Source organism: Gorilla gorilla, chromosome 11, assembly GCF_029281585.2.
Source record: "Gorilla gorilla gorilla isolate KB3781 chromosome 11, NHGRI_mGorGor1-v2.1_pri, whole genome shotgun sequence".
Classification (NCBI taxonomy): Eukaryota; Metazoa; Chordata; class Mammalia; order Primates; family Hominidae; genus Gorilla; species Gorilla gorilla.
Window position 1 is genome coordinate 43,588,705 of NC_073235.2, and position 25,455 is coordinate 43,614,159.

Genomic DNA, 25,455 nt, shown 5'->3' on the forward strand with positions numbered 1-25,455 from the left:
TTGCTGTACCTACTAACCGGTCATCTAGGTTTTAAGCCCCACATGCATTTGGTATTTGTCCTAAGGCTCTTCCTCCCCTTGCCCCTCATCCCTGACAGGCCCCGTTGTGTGTTGTTCCCCTCCCTGTGTCCATGTATTCACATTGTTCAACTCCAACTTATGAGTGAGAACATGCAGGGTTTGGTTACACCTTACACCTTATACAAAAATTAACTCAAGATGGATTAAATACTTAAATGTAAACCAAAACCATAAAAATCCTAGAATAAAACCTAGAGAATACCATTCAGGACATAGGCATGGGCAACGACTTCATGACTGAAACACCAACAGCAATTGCAACAAAAGCCAAAGTTGGCAAATGAGATCTAATTAAACCAAAGAGCTTCTGCACAGCAAAAGATACTAGCATCAGAGTGAACGGGCAACCTACAGAATGGGAGAACATTTTCGCAATCTACCCATTTGACCAAGGACTAGTATCCAGAATCTACAAGGAATTTAAACACATTTACAAGAAAAAAACAAAAAACATCAAAAAGTGGGCAAAGGATATGAACAGACACTTCTCAAAAGAAGACATTTATGAAGCCGACAAACACGAATAAAAGCTCAACATCACCGGTCATTAGAGAAATGCAAATCAAAACCACAATGAGATACCATCTCGCACCAGTCAAAATGGCAATTATTAAAAAGTCAGGAAACAATAGATGCTGGCAAGGTTGTGGAGAAATAGAAACGCTTTTACATTGTTGGTGGGAGTGTAAATTAGTTCACCCATTCTGGAAGACAGTGTGGCGATCCCTCAAGCATATACAATCAGAAATACTATTTTACTCAGCAGTCCCATTACTGGCTATATACCCAAAGGATTATAAATCATTCTACTATAAAGATACATGCACATGTATGCTTACTGCAGCATTATTTAAATAGCAAAGACCTGGAACCAACCCAAATGCCCATCAATGAGAGACTGGATAAAGAAAATGTGGAACATATACACCATGGAATACTACGCAGCCACAAAAAAGAATGAGATCATGTCCTTTGCAGGGATATAGATGAAGCTAGAAGCAATCATTCTCACCAAATTAGCACATGAACTGATAACATATTTTAATATATAAAGAATAAAAATAAAACAAATCCCAGGTACCTAGCAAAAATGTGAAGAATATTTCCAGTACACTGGAAGACATAAATGTGCCCCAAACCCATTCTCCTCCAACTCAGAAAGAGCCGATATCTTGATTGTTGTGTATTTTAAATTTTTTAAAGAGTTTAAACATATGTAGTGTATTTCCCAGCAGCAGATTGTTTAATTTTGCATGTTTGAATTGCATGTGTGAATTTTGTGATTAATATTATTTTTATTATATCCTTGATATTCATCCATTCTTCTTGTAGTCATACTTCACTCATTTTCATTGCTGTATAGCATTCCTTTGTATGACTGCTTCATATTTAATGTATGTAGGTATTTTTTCAATGTATATTTACTTATATCAAAGTAGATACTCAATTTTATACTCTGCTCTTATTGTTTAATTTTAGAATCAAGATTATTGTCTATGTTGAACCATTACCTTAAGCCTTGTTTCTATTTGATATATAATAATTTACCAAGTCATTTTCCAAATGGTTTTCTGTTTTCATCATTATAATAATACTGAGATAAGCATAATTTTTTCAATTTAGCATTTCACACATTTTCTTAGACGAAATTACAGAATAAAGTGCATTAACATCCTTGTCTTCATTGCCCTCATAGCCTCTCAGTGTCTACCTGATGTCAAGGGCATTTCTTTTAAAATAATACTTTATATTATTTCAAAGTATGTTGATACATTTGAAAATCATTAACATTTCTAGAGTATTTTCTATCAACATTAGATACTTACATACTTTTATATTTTTCAAAAATTGGGATCTTGTATATAAATTCTTTTTACTGTAATGACTTTTTGTCAAGCCATTAAAAAGTCTTCAAAAACTTTCCTTTCAATGGCAGCATAATGTTTCCTACTAGAGAAGCAACATAATATAGTCAGCTGCTTACCTATTGTTGGATAGCTATATTGTTTCTGAGTTGCTATTATTATAAATACGTTTAATTTCCTTAATCAAAAGTAAAGTAGGATAACTTGTGAAATGATGTTGTCAGTTTTATAATCATTATATTTATTAGCAAATGTCTTACGAACTGTGACATCGATTTCTAATTATATTAGCAATACATGGGAATCCTGGTTTTACAGCACCCATTTTGCTAATATCTCAGCTTATTGCAACCTCTGCCACCTGGGCTCAAGCTATCCTCCTACTTCAGCCTCCCAAGTAGCTGGGTCTACAGGAGCGTGCCACCATGCCTGTCTAATTTTTGTAGTTTTTTTAGAGACTAGGTTTTGCAATGTTGCCCAGGCTTTTATTGAAATCCTGGGTTCAAGTGATCCACCTGCCTCAGCCTCACAAAGTGCTGAAATCACAGGCCTGAGCCACAACACTCGCCCTTGTTGTTACTTCTAATGGATGTCTTAATTGGTAATTGATAAACCTAGCACTTCATTGATGTAATATGTATGATTGTTTGTGTGTGTATGTAGGTATGTATGTTTTAAATAAGAATGGTAATGATTTTCCCCATTATTTTCTTTGGTCATTTCCTAGGTATTCTTTAATACCTACTTAAGTTTCTTTAGTGTGTCTTCTTGTACTATAGACAATTGAATACTAAAAAATACATTTCACAGACACTCATATAGCCAAGGGTAGTGGATTTCATTTGACTACCTAAAATCAGATATGCTAGCTCAAGTTTAGAATATGGAAGTGAGGCAAAGGTCCCCTTTTTGCCACTTCTGCTGGTATCAATCTAATGGAGACACTGAATTTTTCCACAGTAGTCTTCTTCCATTCTATATCAAGAGGTGAGGAACAGGGTGTCTCTCCTCTCCTCCTCTTCTTTATTTTTTGCCAGTTAGGGACTAACAGATGTGACTTAACTCTACATCTGATAGTTGTGGGGCAAGCTTTCTAATCCCCGGATCTCAGCTAAATGGTATGTTTTTAAAGTTAACATTTTCATTTGTGGCTTCCTGATGCTCTAGCTTCTGAGTATGGTAGATGTTCCAGCTTTCAGCCAGGTTGGTTTAATGGTGTTTGGTGGAATGTTCCAAAGACCCAGTCTAGAAGCTACTGGTCCAGGTTTTTAAATGATTTTGTAGGCACCTATTTACATTAAATCTCTTGTTGCTTCAAATAGCTGGAGTTGTTTCTGATGAGTATTGATGTACTCCAGGTGATGTACTACATTAGGGGCAATTGAATAATAGGCAATTCTGATCTTATGTTTTTCCTCCAATGTGTGTATGTATGTATGCACATATGCATGTGTGTATATATATGTGTGTGTGTGTGTGTGTGATTATATTTCCCAAGTGGCATCCAGATCAATTTTTAAATCACACACTACATAGACACACATGCACCCACACACAAAACTTCTTTTATCATGAGGCTTCAAACTCAGTACCCTCAATTATCCAGAAGGCCTAGAAACATGAGACGTTACCTTCACATTCCCAGCATTTAATACAAAATCAGCATTTAATACAAAATCAAAAATGTAAACAAAGTACAAAAATGCATACATTTTAACATAGTTTAGACTCTTTGATTCTTCATTTTAAACTGTATATTCTATTAGTAGCTCTAACCATTTAGACTTCAAATTCTAACACATTTAGTGATCTAATTTCACAGTCCTTAGTAAGCACATGACCAGAGGGTGGAAGAGATGGCAGGATTGTGACCAGAGAGAGAGGACTGACACAGAAATAAAAAGCTGTCACTATGACAAAGGTAAAGACAAACTGGACACTGTAAAAAGCAGTCATCATGAAATTAAAAATAATGGTGTTTGGGGAACATTTAAAGATCAACAGTCCCCACCAGGATCATTTCAATCAGGGCTGTTCTACTATACCTGATTATCAAGACCCCAGGAAAAGACCTTAACTAATTATTGTGCAAAATATTAAGTTATGAAAGTCATTTTTAAAATCCTCTTTACCATATTTAAATTAAGATAAATTATTCTGGCCTATTTTTAAAATAAAACAAAGATATATCTAAGAGATTAGAAAACTTTTTGATAAAATCGTTAAAACTTTTTTATAAAATCATTAAATGTTTGATCTCTAATTAGTATAGCTTCAGCTACCTGAAAAATTAAATCATGAAAAATTAAATCATGGAGTGAATTCACTCCCCAGTGATGCTGGATAAAATGAAGCCTGACTATACATGGATTTCTGTCGAAACAAGCAACACGCCTATTATGAGGAGTAGCATATTGGTTCAAATAAGAGGAAATCTGATCAACTAATCATTCCAACTTATTAGCTCAAATACATTCTTTAGGGAATTAAGGGAAGCATCTTTTTAAAAATCTTCCTCAACATATGTTTCCCTAAAATCAATAAATTTAGTGACTCTACAGCCTGGTTAGTTTCTCATTCATATTATCACAAAAGAAAAATACTTATTTTGAGAAAAATGGACAGTATATATTTGCAGGCAAACTTCACCTGTTGAAGTCTCATGTTATGACTGATGTTGGTGCTGCTAATTAATACTTAAAATCCTATTCTAAAGGGGTAGCTGCTGGCAAATGTTTTATTTTAACAACATACTTTTGCATGACCTGCCATCACTTCCCAAGTTGAAGCCAGTCCTGCAGCGACAAGTCCGAGTTTTGTAACTGCTGCTGAGTAGACAGATGTGTGAACAGCCCCCTGGCATTCCATATGGATCGACTTCACATGCATGGCTTCTGACTACAACAAATAAAAAACAGCATGCGTGAAATTCAAGTTCAAAGATAAGATAACTATGTGCATCAGTATGTCAAAATTTCTATAGTGTAAAAACAGGGAATCTTAGCAAAATTTTGTATACTCAACTATTTAGCACCATAATCGAATGCAAAAGAGTGTAAACCCCATAGAAGAGGAGACAGGGATTTGACAAAATCCTCCTAAGTGAGCATTTAAAAAAACAATTTTAAGAAATAAAATGTGTTTATATTAATTTAAACTCTTCACCGGTGAGCAAAATAAAAGTAACATGACTTTTTTTTTTTGTACTTGCTTCTCATCCTTTTTAAAAATACCAATTTCTAAAATGAATACAAAGATCCATAAAAATAATCCCAGGTTAGGTAGTTAAGCAGAGAAAGGATTTCCTTTGAAATGATTCATCATATGGGCAACCAAACTAGAGGAAATGTGATTCAGTGATTATCTATACACTGTTGAGAAGTGCTGAGGCAAAATATTTTTTAAATTTTTAAGTCTATTGTCATTTTGAGACTCTTACCACAAAATGTGTGTGTGTGTGTGTGTGTGTGTGTGTGTAGTTGTCAAATGGTGGAGGCTGAGTACATGTATAGAAATTGAGGCGTAGAAGAATATTTTGTGAGCATAAAAGCTAGTAAAGAAAAAAGGTAAGAAAAGTACTATATGGAGAGGATGAGAAAAGAAAGATGGATCAAAGTGAAAAGAAATAATAGGAATAATATGAGTAAGATTTTATGTATTATTGTAATTATGTTTCTTTTAGATCACCCACTTGTTTGAAATGGTGATGAATATCATGGCAGTGTTCTCTTCATAATAAAACTAATATGCTTTTAAAAATTATGCCTATTATCTTCGTATTCTTCATTCTCTAAGTCAGAAGATGAGTGAAATGCAATTTTTACTATTTTTTTTCCTGCCAAGAGTGTTATTGTTATTTTCCAACCTGACTCCACTTATACAATAGATCGCATCTCCTCTCAACTAATCATCAACTCTCCACTTTCTAAATCTTATCATCACTTTTGCTTTTTCCATTGGATCATGTCCATCAACATGCAAATATACCATTATTTCTACATCTAATCAAAAATCTTTTAACCCAAATTCCCACAACAATCCTTCCTTCAACTAGCTCTCCATTTCTCTGCCCTAGCTTACATCCACACTGTGCAAAGCTACCAATGATCATTTTCTACAATTCTTTTCCTTCTTCTCTCTCTCAAACCCATTCTACTCATATATTCACTTAATTCTGAAACTGCCCTTGTCAGATCCCAGTGAGCTTCATGCTGCTAAATCCTATGGTCAATTGGATTTAAGAAGCTTCATCTCAGTCTCTTCTTTTGGTTTTTCCTATTCTTTTCAGCTTACTGCTGGAGCATACCAGTGTCCATTATTTGGAATGCTTATTTCTCCATTTGTAATTACTGCCTTGGTGTTCACATCCATAGTCATGGCTTTAAATGTGACCTGTCTGTCAATGACTCCCAAATTGGTATCTCAAGCCTGGACTTCCCCCTTCAACTCCAGAGTTGTATATTTAAATATACCCTTGACATTTTCACTTTAATTTGTAATAAACATTTAAAGTAACTCATGAAAATTAAATTTACTATCTTTGTCCTAAACTCACTCCATGCTTAGTTTCCCCATCTAAAGAGTAACTAAATTATTCCAATTTCTCTAGCTAGACCACTGTCTGATTTATACTCCACATCTAATGTATCAGAAAATCCTATCGGCTCTGTATTTGCCTATATTCTGAATTTCACTACTTCTTCCCACTTTCACTGCTGCCATCTTGATCCAATCCACCATCCTCTGTAACCTTCCAACCTTCTCCTCCCTGCTACCTATTATCAACAGAGTAGCCATATTGGTTCTTTAAAAATGTCAGTCATACCGTGAGATTTTTCTGTTTAATGCTTTCTAAGGACTTCCCATCTCACTAAAAGTATAAGCAAAAGTTTTTTATAATAGTCTACAGAGCCCTACTTGTTATGGTCCTCCTTTGTTTCTCCAGCTTCATTTCCTACTTCTCTTTTCCTTGTTCGTTCTGCTTTAGACACACAGGTATTCTTGCCACTCCTTGAACAGTCTAGACATGTTCTCTCCTCATGGCTTTTGTGCTTGTTCATCCCACCACCTGCAATGTTGTTGCCCAGATATCTCTGATATGGTTTGTCTGTGTCCCCACCCAAATTTCATCTTGAATTCCCACGTGTTGTTGGTGGGGGGGGACCCAGTAGGAGGTAATTGAATCATGGGGGCAGGTCTTTCCCATGCTGTTCTTGTGATAGCAAATAAGTCTCATGAGATCTGATGGTTTTAAAAAGGGGGGTTTCCCTGCACAAGCTCTCTGTCTGTGGCCATCCACATAAGATGTGACTTGCTCCTCCTTGCCTTCTGCCGTGATTGTGAGGCTTCCCCAGCCATGTGGAACTGTAAGTCCAATTAAACCTCTTTCTTTTGTAAATTGCCCAGTCTTGGGTATGTCTTTATCAGCAGCGTGAAAACCGATTAATACAATCCCCATGCCTTTCTCCTTCAAGTACCTCAAGTCATTATTCAATGTCATCTTTTCCATGGAACTTCTTCTGACTCTTCCATATAAAATTGAAGACTGCTCCCATTTCTGACATTTTTATCCACCTTACTTTCTTTATTTTCTCTATAGCACTTATTACCTTCTAATATAATACATAATTTACTTAGTTATTTTGTATTATAGCTTCTCCACTGGAGTGTAAACTCATAAAGGCAAGACTATTTTGTCTGTTTTATTCACTGCTCTATTCACAGTATACATAGAATAGTTCCTGGAACATAGTAGATTGTCCATGAAAAATTAATGAATGAATAAATCCTAATATTAAACTCTAATAAGGCCATCTACAGAATTTTAAATTTGAGTCTGTTGTAAACATATTTGTGACAATGTACAGCTGTGATTAGATATATGTTAATGCTTAGATAATTCTAGGCTAGTTTTAATTGGAAATACAAGTATAAAATACAGTAAAAATTTTTGCTGGTGGCTTTTTATATTTTCTTTTTTTATGTATGATTGAACCTAAATTGTATTGATGAACAGCATCACTAATCTCCTGTAGAAACAACTGGTTTGTTTTTCTGAGAAAAACTGCAGCCTTCTCATTGAAAATTACTTTTTAATGAATATGTGTTAAAGAACAATTGCAATGTTAAGTTAGGAGAGCCCAATGACTATAATAAACACTGGACAGATACCTTCAAGGCAGTCACCTGATTTTAAATTTGTCTACCAAAATGATATTTAAAAGGAAAAAATAATAACTTTAGCATCTGGGTTTCCTGTCTACATTCATCACGACTGAAAGCCCCTTCCTGAATCTAAATCTAGCTATCATTTCAATTCTATCATAGAAACGATTCACCAGAAACTGAACAATCTGTCATTTAGACTTGTGACGGGAGCTCTATTCCATTTAACAAGCAGACATGCCCACTTTTGCTGTCAAAGCAGAGAATTTATGACTCACTCACTTCAACACCATACAAAAGCACAAGGACTATATCCCCATTCAATCTACCCATTAGGAAGGTTATAAAGAAGCTTTCCCACTTACCTGTTGGTTGAGTTCTTTTTTGATAAATTCGGATTCCCCGAGCATTCTCAATTTTAATTAATGAGTGAATATCAGTCCCATTAAATCGGTTTATCCTTACGATATTGTAGTTATCAGAATTGGTTGCATACAAATAATCTTCAAACACAGTTATACCATAAAGATGTCTGACCTATAAAGAGGGCAAAACATAACTATGATTTTTAATTATGTAGCTTGCAATTTGAAAGAAAAGCTGATTGCTATTTACTAGTATGGAAAATGGCCACAGCAGAAGAACCGCAAGGATGTTATTTACTTTTTCTCAAGGAGTTCAACATTTCCCTGATTAAAACTTTTTTTTCTGGAGAAGAAAACATTATGCAGTAGTGTTTAAAACAGTTCCAAATGTAGGGACAGAATTGTATTCATATGACATTAAGAGAGCATATTTAGTAGTTATTTTTCAAAGGCTTGTGAGAGCAAGACTTTCAAGCATATTCAATAATATGCCTATGACACTGTTATACATAATTTGAGATATTTTAAGGGCTACTTGTTTATATAATAATGGATATGTAGAAGCTGCAAAAACATAGCTCTCCCTGTGAAAAGACTAATGAGAAAGCACCTCCGAAGATTTGTTTTATAAATTCAAAATCCAACTTTTTGGTCCCAATCTGTGTTTAGACTACCACTTGCTCCAGCACAGAAAGTAATATATAAAGAAATCACATATTTGCAATCATTGTAAATAAATGTCAACATTTCACTCAGAAATTTCATTATTTCTAAAGCCAATTTATCATAGGAAATAGAACTGTTTCTTTTGAGAATTATGATGTTTATTGCTATCCATATACTTAGTTAACAGTCCAGCTCTTCTCTTTGGCAAAGGTCTTAGAGTTTATGGGGAGGAATGGATATCTTGAACTTAGAAAGTTTTCCCCCGGAGCAAAACGAAGAATACATGTACTGATTTTCTGAATAAAAGGCACATGCTAGGCACGTTGCCTTTGGCTACTCATTTACTTAATTTAAATTGTTCTGTTCCAGGGTAAAGTGAAGTTGCCACTTGATTTGCTGTAGAGATTTTGTTGAAAAAGCATCTGTCACTACTTTCGGCATTATATTGAACACTTTTAATACACAGATTTGCAGTTAAAGAGAATTTGAAAAAGTATGTGCGGTTTGATTATAAAAATACTTATAGAACAAAATCACAAAATTTTCTATTTTAACCAGAAAATCTTGCCAGTTCTATAGTTTAAACAAAAACATTTGATTTATCTTTTTAGCATATATGACTCATTACTTCTATTTCTGGTCTTCTTGTATGAGACGCGACTAAAAAAAGACTGGCTTTACATGTTGTTTTTGGGTTTTATCTCATTTCTTCATGCTTAGGTTGGACATAAAATACAAGAATGACTAGGGAGAACTATTCCGTGTTATAGCCCGAATAGTTTTTTTGTATGTACATGTTACTCCACAGTATGGGCATGTGTTGTATTTATGTGTGGGTCCAGGCATATGTGTATTTACTAATATCATTTTCCACCTAGCTGACATCAAATTTACTAAAAATATCTATGGTCCAATTTTGACTTGGGTAATACTTTTGTCCTACAAAAATTATAAGCAAGCTCAAGACTCTTCCTTTGCCATTAGTCTCATGCATGTTTTGCTCAAAGTTTGGGGCCATCAACCAAGGAACCTGTGGTGATGGGATATCAACATTGTTGTCACATGACTGCCAATTCATAACCCAGGAGAAAAAGCCTGCTACATAAGAGGCAATCGGTCAAGGTAGAAAACATGTTCACCCAGTAAAGATAAAATTCACTCACTACCTCCCTATCTTCCTTCAGAAAAGACTGTTTCCCCTAAAATAGGCACCTCTGCTAATTACCCCCTAGGCAGAGGTAGGAGAAGCCTGGAGCAGTAGGTAAACCATTTTGCCTTCAGCCCCAGTACTTCAAAAACTGTATCTATGTTGGATTATTTAGTGGCAGACTTAGCATATGTTTAAGGAACAAGCAAAATACAGGCAATAGACATGGGGAAAAAAGAATAAACACTTTAGGCTTTCAAAACTTTTTAAAATAGTCGTGAAAAAAATTTATTTGAACTCCCTATCTTCCTAACAAGGTTTAATTTTTTAATTGCAAATAAGTAAAGAGAAGGGCCATGATAATCATCTCAGAGATCAGGTCCTCTAAGGTTGTAACTAAGAGCTTTGAAAGGAATCAAGATTTTGGGGGCAGTTGAAGGTGAGAGAGAAAGCACTGGCCCACCTTTAACATTGAACAGGTTCCCCCACTCCAACCCCACCCCAGACAGATTAGTACATCTCTTTATCTGTCAAGGAAGGAGAAAGGATTTCATTTTAAAAGCTGATTAGAAAGTAAAAGTAACTTTAGAGGATAATTACAGAAAGTACCTGTCTTGCATTGCAAAAGAATCCAAAGAGATTCACATATTTCAGCTCCACAGACTAAGAATCTCACATAAAATAAGTGCCATTAGTGAGATAAAATCAGATTTTTAAATATATTATAGTAAATAAGGCTGATTTCTACTTAGAGATCTCTTTTAGGCATTCACTGACTGTTGTTTGCAAAACGTTGTAATTCAGCAAAGTAAAAAGTAACACATTTAGGAAGAATTTTGACCTTCGTGACTTTCACAGAATTCTCTTTTTAGGAAGTACTTGAATACATCAGAAGTCAAAATTTAATCGAACTTGTTATAAGAAAGGTACTATTGTGAACAGGCATTTGCTTTTGTTAGCAAAATATCTCCAACACCACATGGGACAGATGATAGTCCAGCTTCTCATGAATGAACTACTTAAATTAGTTTTTAGTAAATAGGCCATAACATCTGACCTATTTTAATACTTTTCTTTCTTGCGAATATAGCATTTTTGTCTTTGTGGTTTTGTTTTTTGTTTACTTGTTTTCTCTGTTTTTAATAGAAGGGAGAAAGAGCAAGAGAGGCATCTCCAATTTTGTGGAAATATCACAATATCACTGTGAAAAGAACATTCTCCAATATAGGAAATATACTGTAATTTTTATGACTCATTGCAGCTCGACTTTACAAGAAATTTTCAGTATTGCAAATTTGGGTATTCTTTTTAGTATTATTCCTTTCATTTTATTACCCTAGGAGCGTTGTCTAACAAAATTGTACTTACTTGTCTGCCTTGAATGACAGTGTGTCTATTTTTTCCTTGATAGTCCACTACTCCCACATAGTCCAAGTAAAGATCTACCCAGTAAACCAATTTGTTGACTAGGTCTAGTGCCAGTGCAGCTGGCTGCTCTGTCTTTGAATCAATTATCCTTGTTCGGTTCATCCCATCCATGTCACATCTCTCCACTTTGGCGACATTCCCGTAGTCAGTAAAGAAAAGTTTTCTGTTGAAAGAAAACTAAATGTTAAAGTGGAGGGTGGGGGAGGGAAGCACCATCTGTAAAAAAACAGAACTTTTTCTTCTAATTTATTTCAGTGATTACATCTGTTGGCTTCATATAACCATTTCCTTATAATATCACTCATAAACAGAGAAATCTGCTAATGAATATTGCAGGGCATAAGGGAGCAGGTTAACCAACAACTGTAAAATTTCCACAAAATGAATGATTATAGTGGGTTTATTTTTGTATTAGCAGAAATGTTTCTTTAAGCCTCATAGAGCTGATGCACATCAACCACGTTCAGTGTAAGCTTCAGAGGTGAGCCAAGTCACCAGGCCAGGGCATGTGAGCTATCAGCCTTTATCTTCAACCTGCCTTTCAAATTGCCTGGTAATGTTTGTGTCTTATAAAAGTTATTATGTGGAGCTCAATGACGCTGTGAGTGGTGGAGAATAGCAAACCTGGAATGGAATTAAGCAGACAGAAAAGCAAATGTGCTGTTTGTAGCAACAGAAATAAAACACAAATAATCAATTCCCCACCAAAACTTATCCCAAATTCTCCCAAATATTCCCAAATCACAAAATTGTATTTAAAAAGTATAGGTCATTTCTTCTTGTTTTTTCTTAATATTTATTTTGGAAAAAAGGCTGAAGAGTAATGTTGACCTCCGAGACAACAAATTCTTTCATACTGTGCTAATGGTGTCTGTCAAAGTTTAAAATGTAACTCCAACACTTCAGTATCTAATATTTGATTAGTATTCACTATGTTTAGTAAACGCAAATCAATTTTAATTAACCTGACAATAGTTAACAAGATTACCCACTCATGAGACTAAATTACATTTGTAAATAGAAGACCATCTTGCCTTGACTTAAATACAATCTCAAGAATAATCCGATTTACAGTGACTGAGCAATATTAAGATTACCTAGAGTATAAAATATTTGATTTTACAAACTTGGTGAATTAGTTTTTAGTTACTTTTCTCAACATACTTACATTATCTAACAGTATGGGGTATCTTTAAAGCTTAAACACATTATTTAAACTTTAATTTTAATTTAGCTCTCTGTTGTGGGAGACATTGACTAATTTTTAAACATTAGTGCATACTATTTGTAACAGTACAAGCTAGATTTTATTATAAGTATATATTTCACCAAATGTTCTTGAAAGATCAGTTTATCATAAGTTAAAAATGATTTTTTCAAATGATATTTATTTAGGTGAAGATCTTTCTAGTCTAGTGAAGAATAAATAAAGGGCACACCCTGCATTCTCATTGTCATGCTAAACGATCACATCACTGCTTGGTATGCATGTGTTCCCTCTCCCCCTCCGTCTCTCTCTCTCTCTTCCTGCTTCCATCCTGCATCTCTGTTTTCCTCACTTATAAATCAATTTGTTCATAGCTATTCTGTTTCTATAAGGACTACCCAGTTTCACTCTTTCTTACTATAGAACAGTGTTCATTATTCTTGCTACATGAAACTTTTTCTCACAATGCCTCTCCTTTTATATTTGTCTTTTCTCACTGGTTCATTTCACAGAGGTGAAGAGGAGTTGGTGTGCAGGTGGTTTGACTTTGGCCATGGAGAAATGAAGGTTCTGGCTATCATGTGATGTGTGGAGACTACGTTTAGATAGCATTATGAAGCAGGCAATTGCAACTGTTTACATGGTACTTAAGGAGAGAGGTGAGTCTGAAGATGAAGCCTTCTCTAAAGTCATCCTCATATGACTTAATTGAATGAGATCCCCTGACCCCTGACAAAAAAAGGGGCGTCTCAAGACAAGAACCTTGGAGGCATGCTATTAGAGAAATAAGAGTAAAGGAGGTCAGAAGTTAGCAGTAACACAGATGTTCATAGACATCTAAAACAGAAAATTTTCAGAGTAAAAAATCGAGTGGCTGACTGGGTCAATCACTTTACAAAGCAAAAAAAAAGGATATAGATTAAGAAAATGTCACTGAATCTGATATTCAGTAAAATACTAGTAATTTTTGCCACTTGTGTTTGGGAAGTTTAGTTATGGAGGAAGAGTATAAACCAGGTGATGATGAAGGTTTCAGAAAATTTAAGTTACTCATTCAAGAAATTTTTCATTCTTTTTGACCTTCTATTACAAGACTGATGCAACTGATTCTCACATTTTTTTCTAAATCATAAAACGGATTGAGATAACTCTCTAAGTTTCTGCCAAGCATGAAAAAAAGCACATGTGAATATATAACTGATCAAAATTGAAGCTTCTCAGACTTCAGATTCCTGACTGTGATGAGCTCTGTTCACTTTTGATTGAAATGCAAAAAATCAAAGAGTTCTAAAGAATAATAGCAACGCGACCATAAAGTTGCAGCTATTGAGTGCCTATAGTCACATGATGATATAAATGTTTATTTGTGTGCTTGTTTTTAGTGGTGTTTAATTTTACCCTAAAATTTCCTGTTACAGAGAAAAGTTTCATTCCTAGGGCATTCTTTAGTGGAGGCATAGCTGTATTGCAATTGGTAAACACAAGCTAACATTTTTAAATATTTAAAATTCAACTATGTCATTTGTAATATAAATGTTGTTGGGTTAAAAATCACTCTCTTCTTTTCTATAAAATATTTTTCCAAATCATAAACAAGTAAATGGTGCTCTGCAAACTCCACGATCCTGTGGATCCTTATGATTTCCCTGAGAGACAAAAGTACCAGATAATTTGTATTTTACAGATGAAATAGTTTCAAAGCCCTTATCCTTAGTCTTTGCCGGAGCCATAAATGTCACAGCTTTTTGAAAAACTTGTTATTTGGAATTTCAAACTCACACAAAATTTTTAATTTTTAAGAATAGTAGAATGGATGCCTATACCCGTCACCTAGATTCGCCAGTTGTTTACATTTCGTTCCGTTGGCTATTTTATATACTCATTGAGCCACTTCAGAGTAAACTGCTGACATCATGACTCTATTCCTAAACACTTCAGCATCCATCTCTTAAGAAGGTTAGGAAAGACAAGGGCATTCTCTTGCATAATCACAGTATATCTCTCATAATCAATTCCTTTAACAATGTGTGCAATGTATAGTCATTCAAAATTTGCCTTTTGACAGATAATGTTCTTTACAGAAAAAATTTCTGACTCAGAATCTAATTCAACATGATACATTGTGTTTAATCGTCTTTTCTTGCTCAACTCCTTTAATCTTGAGCAGTTCTTCAGCTTTCCTTTGTTGTTCATGATGTTAATATTTCCAAAGAGTAGATAAGGGTTGTTTTGAAGAATGTTCCAACTTGAGATCTGTCTGATTTTTGTCATAATGTTATAATTAGATTATATTATGCCTTTTGAACTGAAATGCAATGATTTTGCACTTTATTGTTACCACCCCTAGGGCTTAGAAACAGTGGGAAAGCCTATGATCCACTCCCAAAATTACACAAAAAGGAATTTCAATGGTGGTTTGGAATCTCATTCATTCCACCATATTTGATGTTTTCTGAACACTTAACTCTCTTAACTTCCAGGGTCCTAGTCTCTTTTTCAGCATCTCCCTGCACCAGGAACCAAGGGCCCCCAGTTTAGCACTCTCCCTGGAAAACTCATGGTAGATTGTGGAGACCAGTCCCAATTCAGCCCTATGCCCCATTCCCTTAGGATTGCAAATACTAATACTTTTTAAAAATCTTTCTTTGTTCTCACCTGTGTTATCAACTATTTTTTGTTATGCAGCAAAAAGGGGCATTGCTGTTCTCTTGTTCTACATTTATTTTTAAATGTCATTCTAGTTTCCACTAACAAAAATTAATATTAAAAGAAACCGAAATCCAACAACTGTCTCTATTTCTAAGATGTTTAACTATTAGCTCACAAAAGAAAACATTTCTTTCAAATTTTCAATTATTCATCCCATTCTTTATTTTCCTAATGCAGCTTCTCTAGTAAACAGGGTTTTATTGTTTTGACATCATTATCCCATCAGATATGGGAAACTGTTTTTGTCTGACATCTTTGTGATTATCTGAGCAGCCCCATTTCACTACAGTCATATAAGTTTTATACAGTTGAGGATAGTAAGAAACTTCGAGTATTATTGGTAAACTTGCCTAACATAAATCAAAAGTCACACAGGGAGCGCTCATGGACAGTGACAGAGCACTGTGCTTACAGAGTTATGGCACCAATCATTTCTATACTTTAAAGGAAAGCAATTGTTATACATACTGACATCTTAAAGCATGTATTTTTTTAGCTGATAAAAATAAGAGTTACTTTTGCCAGTGATATCCATTTTAAATAATGCTTCTGTACTTTAACTCAAAAAAACATAAGGGAATTTAAATACATCAAATTTCTGTCCATGTCCTTTAACTGCATAGTCAGTCCCTGTCCTTAACTCTTAAATGTTAGTTATAACTTACTGACGGAATTTAGAAATTTTCAAAAGGTTCTGAAAATGAAATGACTTATCATTCATTTTAACTTTTTAGAAAGTTAGGTTACACAACAAGATTTTTTTGAAGTGAACTTAAAAAAACAAGGTATTTTACATAACAAGATACAAAATGGGGACTAGCTAAGAGGGGAGTAAGACATAAGAGTAGGGAGCCATATATTGCCAGATTTCAAAAATCATTGCTATGATTAGGGTCTGGCAAACCCTCCATGTTTATTAATTTATCTTAATGAAGACAACTGCTTTCCTTTTTATTTCAGGAAAATGATACATATTTTCCTCAGAAAGGTTTGCATTAGGAACTTTATTTTTTTCTTGTTTTTATAGTAACTTAGTGTTATCCAAATAGCATCAATAGTAATATAACCTCATTTTTTATGCCATTGTACCTTGTACAAAACTTGAACAAGAAAGTAATTTTCCACATTATATAGAGTAATTGAGGTATATTTAGAAATAAAGTAGGAATATTAAATATTTAGCACTGTAATTCTAAAATGCAATTACAAATCTGAAAAAGTAATGAGTCTTTGAAATAAAAGGTTTAAATTCAAATTCTATTAGTTTCTGCCACTTAAAGCATGTGGATAATAAACAATTAAGCTATTTTGTCTGTCTAGCCAAGACTATTCAAGACAGTTATTTACTGATCTTTACTTGTTTGGGGATTTCACTTTTGTTGTTTGAAAAATCTCTCTTGTACTTGGTTTTCAGTTTATACATAAACACACAGAAATTAAACTTGACATATGGACTCCCACTGTCGGCTGGCTATTCTATATTCTGGAAACATTCCCACTAGTGATTCCTCCAAAAGTGTATGTGTATTGGATATGTCAGGCAATGTGGCTGACTCGGTGAACGTCCTTATTTACCTAAACCTGCCCCATTTAGTGTTTCTGAGAGAGGCAGCCCTATGCGCAATAGTATAATACCATTTATCTCCTCTCTCTTCATAGATAATTAGACCAAGAAGGAATATGGGATTCAAGTGAAACCAAATCACAGACTGAGAGGAGTCACTAGGACCCTTTCTCTCAATAATCTGAACTGCAAAGTATGGGGTCCACCTGATGCACAGTTGCTGTAAAATAGGTAAGGTGATCTGGTAGCATGGGAGGTTGTGAGAGAAGAAATACTGGAGCCTGCGTATCAAAGTAAAGGGGCTATGAGAGACAAGATGAAAGAAGACATGTCTCCCTTGAGTGAGGGATTCTCCAGGCCCCAAGAAGTCCATCTTTGCTTCCTGTCCTTAGGTCTGTGAATACAGGAGATTATTTGATTCCTCTCAGAAAAGAAATCTCTATTTATTTGAGCTAACTTTGGTAGGTTTCTATACTTGGAAGCCCAAATGCCATGACTAACCGCTCATATTATTTAACGTTCTATTTTAAGATTCAGAAAAATTGTGTTCTAAAGATTTTGAACAAGCAAACACTGAAGCGGCGTCCTTGTCTAGGGTAAATACCCGGGGTTCATAGTCTCACACCAAGGGAATAGAGGACGCAGACATACAAGTGGGTTTAGGAGTGGAGGTTTACTAGGCAAAGAAAGAGAAAGGAAAACAGCTCTCTCTCCTGTGAGAAAGAGGGGTGCTCGTATGGGACTTCTGGCCCACAACAGAGTGCACAGCATTTTATAGACAGGCTTGAGGAGGCGGTGTCTGATTTACATAGGGCCCAAAGATTGGTCGGACCAGGTGTGATGTTTGCATAGTTCAAGAGAAAGCCGGCCACCTCACCCTAATCTTATTATGCAAATTGGGTCTTTGCCTGGCCAGGGCCATGTTGTCTGCTCCTGACTGCACATGTCGTTGGCAAAAAAAAAAAAAAAAAAAAAAAGAAAAGATGGTGTCACCATTTTGAACATGCCTAGTGCCAGGTAGTTTTTCCTATTGGCACAGTTGCCAGCATTCACCCATGCAAGTTTACAGTTTGCTTGTTTGTGTCTGCAGCTTGATTTTACAGGCTGCTCATTGTCAGAAAAGAAAATGATTTGGGGCAGCTTTTCATTAAAGGGAAAACCTTATCAAGGACTTCCTTACCCTCACTATCTGCCTAAATAATTTCTTTTTCATTCCTATATATCATTCTACTTTAGGGAATATTTCATATTAAAATTTTAACTCTAAATTAAGGACTCATTTTGTAATTTTCACAAGTAAATCTCATAACCCATTTTGGCACTGAATCAAAATGATATTTATGAAGAAATATTATTTTGGCCTAAATTGAAAACATCTTAAATCTTTTCAGTAGTCTCTAGAGAAAATATAAGGAAGAAAAACATTAATAATGAGCAGCAATTTAGAAAAATTATTTTTATCTCTTTTAAATTCAATATATTACTCAAACCACGGATTTTCATATGTCATTTCCTAATCAAGCTAGCTGAACTCTGGCAAATACAAATGCAGTCCATCCTTATCCCCACTTCACCCCAGTACTACCTCTCATTCACCTTTTTATTATGAAAGCAAATTCGCTTTTTAGGCCTTTCTTTCAACTTGCCTTTCATTTTCCATAATCTGAGAGCCAGGAGTTAACTCGGCAAGTAAGAAACCTGACACCGTGAAAGGGGAGCACTAAAAATGTGGAGAAATAGAAAGATTTGTACATTTTTATTATTTATTTTTTCTTTTTATCCATGTCACACAGATATTTCATCAATGTCTAACGTAGTTTGAAACATGGTGGGAAAAATGCTTAATCATCTCCTCTCCCTAGATTTTCATTGTCTGAGGTGGAGTCTAGGCCCTATCAGCAAGAGAAAGGCTGGTACAACTTGATTTGTTTATGATCCATCACTACTTCCCCTTCCTTACTCCCCATCCCTATTCTCTAAGAAAAGAACCACTTGGTTTATGCCCACTTGCTCATTTCTCTCACCCATGGCTACACTTTACTGCAGCTGCCAAATCTAACTGCCTAAAAGGTAACGACACACTGACCTAACATTTTGACTGTGAGGCATCCCTCATTCTTAGGCTGTAATTGAAACTCTATAAACCCACCTCTGTCTTAGATAATATCAGGACTAAATCTTGCAACATTCTCACCCTTCTTTATTTTATTTTATTATTATTATACTTTAAGTTTTAGGGTACATGTGCACAATGTGCAGGTTAGTTACATATGTATACATGTGCCATGCTGGTGTGCTGTACCCATTAACTTGTCATTTAGCATTAGGTATATCTCCTAAAGCTATACCTCCCCCCTCCCCCCACCCCACAACAGTCCCCAGAGTGTGATGTTCCCCTTCCTGTGTCCATGTGTTCTCATTGTTCAATTCCCACCTATGAGTGAGAATATGCGGTGTTTGGTTTTTTGTTCTTGCGATAGTTTACTGAGAATGATGATTTTCAATTTCATCCATGTCCCCACAAAGGACATGAACTCATCATTTTTTATGGCTGCATAGTATTCCATGGTGTATATGTGCCACATTTTCTTAATCCAGAAACTCACTCAAAACCGCTCAACTACATGGAAACTGAACAACCTGCTCCTGAATGACTACTGGGTACATGACGAAATGAAGGCAGAAATAAAGATGTTCTTTGAAACCAACGAGAACAAAGACACAACATACCAGAATCTCTGAGACAACATTCAAAGCAGTGTGTAGAGGGAAATTTATAGCACTAAATGCCCACAAGAGAAAGCAGGAAAGATCCAAAATTGACACCCTAACATCACTATTAAAAGAACTAGAAAAGCAAGAGCAAACACATTCAAAAGCTAGCAGAAGGCAAGAAATAACTAAAATCAGAGCAGAACTGAAGGAAATAGAGACACAAAAAACCCTTCAAAAAATTAATGAATCCAGGAGCTGGTTTTTTGAAAGGATCAACAAAATTGATAGACCACTAGCAAGACTAATAAAGAAGAAAAGAGAGAAGAATCAAATAGATGCAATAAAAAATGATAAAGGGGATATCACCACCGATCCCACAGAACTACAAACTACCATCAGAGAATACTACAAACACCTCTATGCAAATAAACTAGAAAATCTAGAAGAAATGGATAAATTCCTCAACACATACACCCTCCCAAGACTAAACCAGGAAGAAGTTGAATCTCTGAATAGACCAATAACAGGCTCTGAAATTGTGGCAATAATCAATAGCTTACCAACCAAAAAGAGTCCAGGACGGGATGGATTCACAGCCGAATTCTACCAGAGGTACAAGGAGGAACTGGTACCATTCCTTCTGAAACTCTTCCAATCAACAGAAAAAGAGGGAATCCTCCCTAACTCATTTTATGAGGCCAGCATCATCCTGATACCAAAGCCGGGCAGAGACACAACCAAAAAAAAGAATTTTAGACCAATATCCTTGATGAACATTGATGCAAAAATCCTCAATAAAACACTGGCAAACCGAATCCAGCAGCACATCAAAAAGCTTATCCACCATGATGAAGTGGGCTTCATCCCTGGGATGCAAGGCTGGTTCAATATACACAAATCAATAAATGTAATCCAGCATATAAACAGAACCAAAGACAAAAACCACATGATTATCTCAATAGATGCAGAAAAGGCCTTTGACAAAATTCAACAACCCTTCATGCTAAAAACTCTCAATAAATTAGGTATTGATGGGATGTATCTCAAAATAATAACAGCTATCTATGACAAACCCACAGCCAATATCATACTGAATGGGCAAAAACTGGAAGCATTCCCTTTGAAAACTGGCACAAGACAGGGATGCCCTCTCTCACCGCTCCTATTCAACATAGTGTTGGAAGTTCTGGCCAGGGCAATCAGGCAGGAGAAGGAGATAAAGGGTATTCAATTAGGAAAAGAGGAAGTCAAATTGTCCCTGTTTGCAGATGATGTGATTGTATATGTAGAAAACCCCATTGTCTCAGCCCAAAATCTCCTTAAGCTGACAAGCAATTTCAGCAAAGTCTCAGGATACAAAATCAATGTACAAAAAGCACAAGCATTCTTATATACCAATAACAGACAAACAGAGAGCCAAATCATGAGTGAGCTCCCATTCACAATTGCTTCAAAGAGAATAAAATACCTAGGAATCTAACTTAAAAGGGATGCGAAGGACCTCTTCAAGGAGAACTACAAACCACTGCTCAATGAAATAAAAGAGTATACAAACAAATGGAAGAACATTCCATGCTCATGGGTAGGAAGAATCAGTATTGTGAAAATGGCCATACTGCCCAAGGTAATTTATAGATTCAATGCCATTCCCATCAAGCTACCAATGACTTTCTTCACAGAATTGGAAAAACTACTTTAAAGTTCATATGGCATCTCACCCTTCTTTACACAAGTCTCTGCTTAAAGCATAGGACAGGCTAACATTTTGTCCACTGATACAAACCAACCTCCCCTCTTCCTACCCCAACCCTTCTGATCTGCATTCTGAAAACTTCACTCCATGATCAAGCTCCATAATATCATAAGATTATACTTTGAATGTTCCAGAATATTATGCTCAAATGGTAAAATCCACTGCTTTGCGAGGGTCTCACAAACTGGTTGTATCACTGACAGCACCCATCCTAGAAGAATCATCTACAATCTTCTGATTCTTGTATGTCATTATTTTTATTTCGGTACCCAGGTTTCTGTCTTTTTGACCACTCTAAATCAAGGAAGTCAGTATCCCATAGATATTGAAATGTCTACAGGATAATTAATCCAAAACTTTATTCTTTGTTTCCTTGGCCTCCTCTGTGCCTATGACCTTTTATTTCCAGTACACTTCCACCACAGATTCCCATGGTGATAAATAGTATGCTCTTTGTCTTCACCAGAAATTACCTGTCTTCACAACCACACACAGAATCTCACTCTTCCACTTGACTGTATGTTTATTATCAGTCTCAGGTACTCCCACTGCAACACTTTTGGACTTCATTGAGACTCTGTCCCCATTGACTCTCTCAACTTTCTCACCAGCCTTCAACTTTTCTTTCTCATTCCTTCTCCATTGTCTTAACCCTTTGATTCACTTCACCTCCCATCTCTCAACTCCAGAAGGATAGTCTTGCCTCTTTCTGTCTGCAGAAATTAGAGCATACAGAAAGGCAAACCCTTTGTTTTCTTATAGCCCCAGCTAAAATATCTATTTCTAGATCAATTATTTTTTCCTCTCCTCTTGTAAGACAGAAGCAAGCATCCTCTCTTTTTGTTTAGTCCAATGCAGGGGAGAAATATACACTCAGTCCGTCTTTTTCTCTAAGACCTGACTTCAGCAACTATTTGCCTTTCTTCTGCATCTTCAACTTCTCCTTTTCTACTAAATGTCATATTCAGCACACGAATTTGCTTTACTATTTATCATTCTAAAACCAATACAAATTTTCTCTTAACCTTAAACCACCCTCCATTTATAGTCCTTTTTCTCCATGCTGCATTTACATCCAAACTTTGCTACAGAATTTTTCATACACTTTATTCTTCCCCTTAAGCACACTTCATGACACAATGATACATCATCCAAATTTACCATTCAAATTTTTTTTTCTTACAGAAGTTACCAAGTATTTTCCTGTGGTTAAAACAATGGACTTTTCCCAGCCTCCTTTTATGACCTCTCCGTAGCATCAGGCCAAATTCATCACTTTCTCCTTTTTGGCATTTTTTTCTCTTAGCACTCTCTTGGATTTCTTCCTACCTGGCTTGTTTTTCCTCAGTTACTTTCTCCACCTCTTCTCTCTACATCAGGTCCAGAATTCTACTAATGGATTACTTCAGGTTCAGTCTTGTAATCTTAGAACTCTCTCATAGACAATCTTGAATGTTCCCATGACTTTCATTAATGTTACAATAACTCACTAATATTCTAGCCTGTCATCCAAACTTCGAACTCATAAACACAGTTGTTTTGTTGATACTTTTGCTGAGATTCTTTTGTATATCTCATATATAACATACCTAGTATTAAATTCCTGCTCTTTCTTTCCAAATCTGTTCCTTCACTTTTCTCCACTTTGGCAAAAAGCGCTTCCTTCTATCCAATGGTTTATTCCAGAAACAAGGCATTCATCCTTCATACCTTCTACTGTATCCTCTATGTCCAACTTACAACCACATCCTGCCAGTTATATCTTCAATGTATATCTTGAATCTGTATATTTATCTCTTTCTCTGCTCCTCTTTCCTAAACCAAGTAACGGTCATCTGTTACTTCGAAATTTACACTGTATCTCAGTTTCTTAAGCCATTTTTCTTATCATAGCCAAAGACAGCACATTTACATGAAAAGTAGATTATGTGTTATAAACCTTCCTATAGCTGCTGAGAGAAATAGGAATCAAATCTTACATTCCTAACATTACCAACAATGGTGAACATGAGCTGGTTTCTGCCTCTCTCTCCAGTTTCACCTAGCAGTATCTTTCCTCACTCCTAACACCTTGGACATCCAGTGATGCTCTTCTCTATTTCTAGTACCTTGGCTGTCTTTCTGTTCCTTAAAAAAATCCAAGCATTTTCTCCCTTTCTGCACTTCATATACACGTTCCCTTAGCCTTGAAGTTAATGTCTGCTATGCTTTTCTAACCTTGGCTTTAGTTTTCAACTTAGATGTCAGTTTCTGTGAAAGATCTTTTCTGTTTTTCCAATATCAATTAGATCTACCTGACATAATTTCATGGCATTCTGTACTTCTATAACACTGTTTCTTATTTTACTTGCATAAAATAGATACACACACATATAAAGTTGTTTAAAATCTATTAAGCAGACTACAACCTCCAAGAGGCCATATTTGCTTGACTCAGTGTTATATGCTTAGAACTTAGCCATATGTCTGCACATACTAAGTTCTTTCTCTTTCTGTCTCTCTCTCTCTCCCTCTCTCTCTCTCTCTATATATATATATAAATATGTTTTACATATATATAAAAAACACATATATTACATATATATAATTTTTTTTCATCTGGCCTTTGACAGGCTCTTTATAAATTTCCTCATATGGGAATCATAAGATATAAGACTCAGACTTGAAGTTAGGTTAAAGGGTAAAAAATAAAGATAAGGCCATTCTGGCATAGAAAAATACGTTTTCCAGATTATACAGCATAGCTCACTGGAATTATATTTCAGGCCTAAATTACTAATCAAAAATTATTACTTTGTTCAGTTCATTTTCATTGTCCTTTTTGCATACAGTTCCCTTGGAGAACTTGTAAGGAGTAGTGATTAGTTCAGGGTTAGATTTGAGTATTCCTGTATCTAGCCAATTTTCATCTTTAATGATATTTCTTCAATATTCACTTTATTTTACCTATGATATCAGACTATAACAGAACTCGGATGTATTCCGAAAAGGGTTAGATTGGCTAGCACAAGTTTTGCTTCTTCGTTTACTTTATGTAAGCAACCTGAATTTTAAGAATATAATACTGTCCCCTGGGAGGAGGATGGATTAAAAGTGTTGGGTGATGGATAGGGAGATACCAGTTTGGTAGTTATGCACTAATGTAGAAAGTAGAAATGGAAAAGAGAAGAGAGATTCAAAAAATAATTTGGAGTCTGAGTCAGTAGGACTTCATAATTAAAACTGAATAGAGATAAAGATTTAAATTGAGTAAAAAGCAGCATTCCAATATAATATTAATTTTCACATAATATATTTTAACTTAGTGTTCTTTCATATTTTTCCCAATAAGTCTACCTGTTTTATAAGATCTCAAGGTGTCATTCCATTTAATACAAAGAATGGAGTTTATGTTTTGGCGTATTACTTTTCATGACCAAGGGCAGTGCTATTTTAGCACTCCTTCAGGGATCAGTTTTCAGGATACCAGTACTGAAAAGCTCATGCTCAATATAACGTGATTCATGTGGAACAGTAAAGTATTTGATGTAATATATTAGAATTCAAAAGCTGCTCTTTGAGATATACAGAGATGTGTAACCTGATTCTGCACTTAAGGAAGTCCTATTGGCTTGTAAGGGCATTGTTCTGAGCTGAAATAACACAGATGGCTGTCTCAAAAGTGACTAAGGTAAGTATCCACGAAGTTGTGGACTGCTGAACAAACCTGGTTCACTGCTATGCTAATTACCAGTTAGCTGAACTGTCCATTTCTATTTCAAATTCCTACTAAATGGAGGAAAACAGTGTT

The 25,455-nt window shown here is 35.4% G+C and overlaps 1 protein-coding gene across 2 annotated transcripts in view; it reads right to left on the reverse strand.

Moving 5' to 3' along the window:
• The window catches only part of LRP1B (LDL receptor related protein 1B), a 1,892,531-nt gene that overhangs the window by 814,363 nt on the left and 1,052,713 nt on the right, over window positions 1-25,455 (reverse strand). For both annotated transcript variants that reach the window (XM_031008804.3, XM_055380092.2), the window contains exons 8-10: window positions 11,658-11,880; window positions 8,477-8,648; window positions 4,701-4,844 (exon numbers count right to left, since the gene is read on the reverse strand). In XM_031008804.3, coding sequence (XP_030864664.2) covers window positions 4,701-4,844; window positions 8,477-8,648; window positions 11,658-11,880 — 539 coding nt within the window. The remainder of the gene's footprint in view (window positions 1-4,700; window positions 4,845-8,476; window positions 8,649-11,657; window positions 11,881-25,455) is intronic.